Here is a 6676-nt window from a genome sequence, read left to right on the forward strand (position 1 = left end):
CCTAAAAAAATCAAGCTGAGCGTCCACTAATTGAAAAATTAGTGGACGGTGGGGAATAGGCAAATAACATTGGGAATATATATCAAAAAGTTGACATCAGCTTCTGCTTTAAAAATATTACAGTATCGAAGGTGGAATGCAGACAACTGGAGAGGCTTACAAATAAAAGCAATTAAAGCAGAAGCCGACGTCAATTTTTGGAAAATTGTAAAACCTGTGGTGTTTCCCCGAGATTTATATGTATGCTTCAAGTGAAATAAAATGTAAAAACAATGAAAAAAACGGTGTACAATCATTGAAAGTTTACTTTCAATGGTTGTATTATATGTCAAGTTAAATAAATTCATCTCCTATAAAAAAAATAAAATTATAAAGATTGTATGTTATCGTTACAATAAAAATATGCCAAAACTCCCTATTAAGGGGGTAATTTCATGCTTTGATTAGTGTCCCTGAGTAGAGATTCAGTAGGGATGTCACCTGAATAGCGGTACCCCTATTCAAGGGGACACGTTTTTGGTCTCCTTGGTGTCTCTTAATTGGGATTCTACTGTATTTAAAAAATATGTCTTCATTTCGGTTAAATCCATTTCAGTGTGATAGCCTGTGAATCTCAATTGCTGTGAGAAGAAGATCACAAATGAAGAATGGAGAAAGCAGGTAAAATACTATTTAGAAAGTAATTATTTTTTGCATTTGCGCCTCTAACAATTTTAAAGGACTTCTCATGGTAGTAGGTAATGATCAAAGTGTATGCAGTCATGCACTCCCTGGGGAAAATCCTAATCATCCCTAAACACATTTCAACATACTGAAGAACAAATTTTGTATCTATTATGTAACAATATAAAGTTCTCTGGCATAGAGACAATTTATATATCATCCCAAAATGAGCATTTAAAGTAATGATTTAATATCAAAACATTATTTAAAACCTCCATGTCCAAACCAACACATCTCATGAATTATAAATTGTTTATCACCATCTCTTTTAGGCTTCATGACTTGCTCTTTCTTTCGTGTTTGATTGTATCTTGATATATTTTTTTTCCTCAAAAATAAAAGAAATTGTTCAGGGTACTAATGAACTTCTTGTTAGTTTGTTTAATCTTCAATTTAATTTAAGAGGCTACTCTCATCAACTAGAATAGATCATTCCTATACTGTAACAATGAAGATTGTCCCTTCACCTGTCTAATTATCAAATCCTAACCTAATAACATAACAACAATAACGTAATAGCATGGCAAGTGAGCATATGTACTTGTATGCATTGGGAATTTGTATGCCAGTGCCAGGTCAGTGTCATTGTTTCATTCATTTCACTTTTATTCATATATATAAAAAAAAACAGTCACAAGTCATGGCTCGAAAGCTAAATTGTATGTTGGCCATACAATTTCAGTACAGACAATATATACAAAAATTTAAGAATTGTCATTACCGACTGCACATAATATTACTATTATTTGAATAGTTTGAATAATATTACTGACTAACACAATATGCTAACTATCATAGTATTGTCTTTTTTTCTATTGTCTCTTCATATAGAGTTGAATATTATGCTCGTGAATCTTTCTGCGGCAATCCCCAAGAAAGATGTGGAAATGTTGAAGGTTCTGTACACAGACTTTTCAATTGTGAAAGCAGAATTTCAGAAAGCTAAATGTGCATTTGATTTATTTGAAATACTCAGAAGAGGAAACATTCTGAAGTCAACAGACATTTCAGTTTTGTTTGAAACAGTTGAACTAACTGGATTGAACTTTCTGAAGGTAATAATTGAGAAATATGAGCCCTTTCCAGATGAAGTGAAGATCAACCGGTTTTCAGCATATCGTCAACGTGTTCTTTCTCTTGGTAAAGGCTTTTCAATCGGGGATCTCCAGAAGCTTAATCATCAATATAGAGTCGACTTCTCTAATTCATGGGAATTGATTCAGTATCTTGAAGGAAAACAATTTCTGTCCCAACATAAGATGCCATCATTCCTCCAATCTTTGACCAAGATTGGCATAGAGGAAGGTGTGTGGAAAATTAAATAGTACACGTTTATTTTTAATATAGAGTACTGTATTTCCCAACAAAAGCAAGAAGATAATAAGTCATATCCTATGTTTTGGTGCCTATGTGATTAGGCTATAAGAGTAATTTACATAATTAGTTTTGTTTGAAATGAAGGATGTGGTATATTTAGATTGCAAAAAAAATTGCAATAACTATGATTTAATTTCCAATTGAAAATTTTTGAAATATTTTTTGATAAATAAACTGTTAATACAATATTAGATAACTCAATTTGCATTTTTTGAAAGCATTTAAATCTAATGGTTAAGACCAATGCAAGTTCCAAATGAACACTCCTGGAAAATGTAATCAAGTACGTATTAAGTTGAGCTATCGCAACAGAGTATTTCACTTTTCTGTTTTACTTTGATCAGATACCGGTGCCAGATAATGGAGTCTGATTGGTTCAAGCAATGATTGAGTACATTTATGAAAACACGCTGTCCATCATTTCATTTTGATTTTATACAGTGTGAAAAACAGAATAATTTTGTCTATTAACTAGAATTCAGGTGCCTATCAGTTTATCTGTATTAAAAGCCTTTTGAATTTCTGAAATACAGCTAAACCATTCTCCATATCTGGGGCAGATCCAGAATTTTTTTGCCTAGGAGCAAAATAGGCAGACCACACCCACCTCATTCTCATAGAGATTTTAAAATGGTCTTTGTTGTATTTTTGTGTATTTTCTACATTTTAGGCATAAACACATTATTGGTAAAAATGTTAAAAATAAAGGAAAATAAACGTAGTATTAAAACTGGGAATAAAGTGGTGTAAAAGCAGTGCTTGGAGGTTTTTAGAAACGCACTGGAAAGATCAAAATTTGGGTGCAGCCCTCAGTGTTAAATCAGAAATTCACTTTGGCTCTCCAAACGATTTTATGCTCACCCCTGATATATATAAAACTAGAAAGAATAACACACTCTGTTGCCCTACTGTAGATATGCTACTAATGCACAGACTCTCAATTTCTATTTCCTCAATAGGTATTCAAGAAAAATTAACATCAAAAAGACCAGAGTTAGACAAAGGTTTGTACTGGGTGGTGAATAGTTGCTTATTTTTAGTGAAAATACCTGATTATTATAGATGTAATTTATTCAGTTTATTTCAAAGATTGCTTTATTTGTTAGGCTGCTAATGCATGAATTGTCAATTTCTATTTCATCAGTAGGTAGTAGAGAAGCATTAACATCAAAAAGACCAGAGCTAGACAAAGGTATGTACTGGGTGCTGAATAATTGTTATTTTTTATGAAAATTGTAATTATACAAACTATATAGTCGTAGAATTTTTGTCAGACTGTATAATTCATCTGATAAGTATATGTTAAGGACACGAAATACATGTTTACCACATTTTTGTAGATTAATTTTCTACCTTCCACTTTGTGTGCTTGGATGCTCTACAAACTTTGTCCAAGGAAGGAAAGATACACCAAATTATAAAAAGCTTTTAAAGCTAAGTAGAGAATTTCAAATGCCAGACAAATTGTCTGTGCATGAAGGCCTACTAGAACACCCCTTCCACAAACATTGACCCTGGGTTAACCCTTGTTAAAATTGGGCTTGATAGGACAGACTCACAAAGTACAAAATGGCCCTGTCAAAAGATATTTGTGCGAGATTGGGTCCCAAAATCTAGGCTAATCAATCGGTGGAGTGGAGTGGACTTAAAACATATTGGAATGTTTTTACTGTCCAAGCCTCTATGGATGTGGGGTCAGCAACAGTGTTATTCCATTGACTTTCATCAAGAAGGTATTAAAGGGATGAAATAGACAATATTCGTTAGAAACACTAGATTCTCTATCCAGAGAGCTAACTGATTCATTTATTATGCAAATCTTGCAATGTATAATATATGTAATGGGCATACAATACATGTATAGTCCATGAAATAATAATAGATTATTATTATTATTATTGTTGCTGCTGCTGCTGCTGCTGATGATGATGATGATGATGATGATCATCATCATCATCATCATCATCATCATCATCATTATCATCATCATCATCATCATCATCATGATGCTGATGCTGCTGCTGATGCTGATGCTGATAATATTTATTCGGCAAAGTAAAAAGTATACATACAATATTCTTGCCAGGAGTAAGTAATAGGCATAAGCCCAAACAGTAAACTGCTCTTACTCCATCATCAAAAACAAATACAATGACAATACAATATAAAATATATACAAAAAAGTAAAAGTAAATTCAAAATAAATTGATTTAACTATAACAAAATTAAAAAACAGAGATAATTAATAGTTATTACTATTAATATTTTGAGATCAAGTGTTTTGTGAGCTGGGCTTTAAAGTCCGAAATGGATGTACATTGTTTAATTTCATTAGGAAGTTCCCATAATCTAGGAAAAATAACAAAAGATGAATTTAAAAATGTATTAGTCTTGGCTTTCTTATGTATTAATCGCCCTTCACACCTTTCACTTGATCTCACAAGATTATTAAACAACAATGGACATTGGCCATGCATTATTTTAAAACCTAACGTTAGTCGATATACTTTAAAAATATCCTCCATGCTTAAAATATTCAAAATCCTTAATCTATATAAATATGACGTGTCCCAATTTCCTTCCTTTCTGTACATAATTATTCTAGTTGCCTTTCTTGTACCCTTTCTAGTCTATAAATATTTGAAATTTCAGTAGGTGCCCACATGCAGCAACAGTACGTCATAACCGGTAATATTAAAGTTTTATAAAGATTGAGCATAGCCATCCAAGACATTGCCTTACTACATCTTGAAACAAAACCAAGGCTCTGGTTATGACTACAGTACGGTATATGATGGAATTTTAATTGTTATGATCAAATACACATTTTTCATTCAGATTTGATATCAACTTAACATTTCTACAGTACAGTATTTTGATTAATTTTTTTGTCACCTATTTATCATAGGAATTACGGAGGGCAATTTCAGGCAGCTGTTACTAGATTTTTCAAAATGGTATGATGGACTTGGATTCATCAATAGGCTGAAAGTTCTGTACAACAACAGAGATCTTGTACCAAGTTATAATGATTTAATAATGGCTACTAAAGTAATGGCCTTGATGCAACAGTTAATTGCTTCAGGGAATTTGAGTTCAACAAATCTCACTATCCTGTATGACACATTAATAGTGACTGGACAATTTGGCTTCAACTCCAAAATTGTACTTCCATCTTTACAAAGAATCAGGGAACATGAAGTGATTAAATTCTCATGGTACAGACAGTTCCTGTTAAAGCTGGGAATGGAACTGACTGAAGATGATATAGAGGAGCTCGATACACGGCATAATAAGTCACCGCTCTTAAAGCATTATAAAGATAGCTGGCATTTGATTCTGGATCTAGAGCAAAGAAAAGAGCTTTGTGAAGAAAAGATTGATGATTTTATTGAAGGATTACCAAGTTACCCAGCTGTCGCAGCTTTACTGAAAGGTATACTGCTATTGTTATTAAAGGAGAAGTTTTAAATAAATTTAGAACTGCTTTAGCACTCAGTTATATTCATTTAATTGTGTGATCGTAAGAAACATTAAAATCTATACATTAAAGGCCTGTTTATACTTGTATACGATAACAAAATATTTTAAAAATCAAATCAGATGACGTCATTAATCATGGAAAAACGATAAAATCATTGCTACTACTACGATTTTAATGTTTTTCCATGATTATGACGTCATTTGATTTGTCAAAATATGTTGTTATCGCATAACTGATAAATCGTTATCGAATCGTTCTAGTGTAAAAACTTCTCTTATTTCTTTTATTTTCTATATGAACAATTGCTTTTTATCTCTTATCTTTATCGTTGAAGTATAAACAGGCCTTTATTTGGCCTATTAGATGGATTTCATAACACTCCTCGAAGGTGAAAGTTTCTGCTAAATTTTTGGCATCATAATGAAAAGTACTGCATTAATATAAACAGACAAATCCATTACCGGATCTTTAAAACCGAATGACAATGATTCATGTTACATCTTGGCTTATATTCAGACTATTGTGCTGTGTTCTAGTGGAGTGGTTCCCAACATTTTTGCATTCATGGACCCCTTGGTACATGTCATAAGCCTTCGCGGACCCCCTGCCCATGTCTAAATATTACCAGTACTACTCCATATCCCAACAACAAGATTAGATAGAAGATGATGCACCACGACATACAACATTAAACAGTGCGTAGTGGCAGCGCTAGAAGGGGGAATTTTTCCCCCTGAAAATTTTATTTCTACCCTCCTCCCCCGTTTTTTTCTTCCCCAGAAAAGAAGAAAAACCACAATTCGTCGGGCAGAAAAAAAATTATACATATTTTCTACATATTAGTAATTATATACCAGCCTATATGTAAAGTCGATTTTGTAAGCCCCTGAAACCCCTATATTTTGCAACATTTTAATCAACACCCGAACACGGCCACTTTCCTCTGGTCCAGGACAACAATCCCCCTAAGGGAGCCTCGCAAAATAAAGCAACGCGTATACCCGTCTACAACGCGTGGTTGGGGATTAAAATCTCTTCGCGTTGCCGACGAGTGGTTCAAGATACTGATCAAAAATGTTGGACGATTCCATT

The 6676-nt window shown here is 33.1% G+C and overlaps 1 protein-coding gene across 2 annotated transcripts in view; it reads left to right on the forward strand.

Annotated features, from left to right (window-relative positions):
* The first annotated feature begins 416 nt into the window (after positions 1 to 416).
* The window catches only part of LOC117124678 (caspase-8-like), a 21726-nt gene continuing 15466 nt past the window's right edge, over positions 417 to 6676 (forward strand). The window contains exons 1-5 of one of the 2 annotated variants that reach the window (XM_033271020.1): positions 417 to 660; positions 1555 to 2028; positions 3060 to 3104; positions 3248 to 3292; positions 5009 to 5536. In XM_033271020.1, the coding sequence (XP_033126911.1) occupies positions 648 to 660; positions 1555 to 2028; positions 3060 to 3104; positions 3248 to 3292; positions 5009 to 5536 (1105 nt within the window). In that variant the 5' untranslated portion in view covers positions 417 to 647. Of the gene's footprint in view, positions 661 to 1554; positions 2029 to 3059; positions 3105 to 3244; positions 3293 to 5008; positions 5537 to 6676 lie in introns of both variants that reach the window. The other variant, XM_033271013.1, reaches the window with a different exon arrangement.

The sequence above is a fragment of the Anneissia japonica genome, unplaced genomic scaffold (assembly GCF_011630105.1).
Source record: "Anneissia japonica isolate Jap-2015-1 unplaced genomic scaffold, ASM1163010v1 scaffold3251_len166973_cov107, whole genome shotgun sequence".
Taxonomy (NCBI): Eukaryota; Metazoa; Echinodermata; class Crinoidea; order Comatulida; family Comatulidae; genus Anneissia; species Anneissia japonica.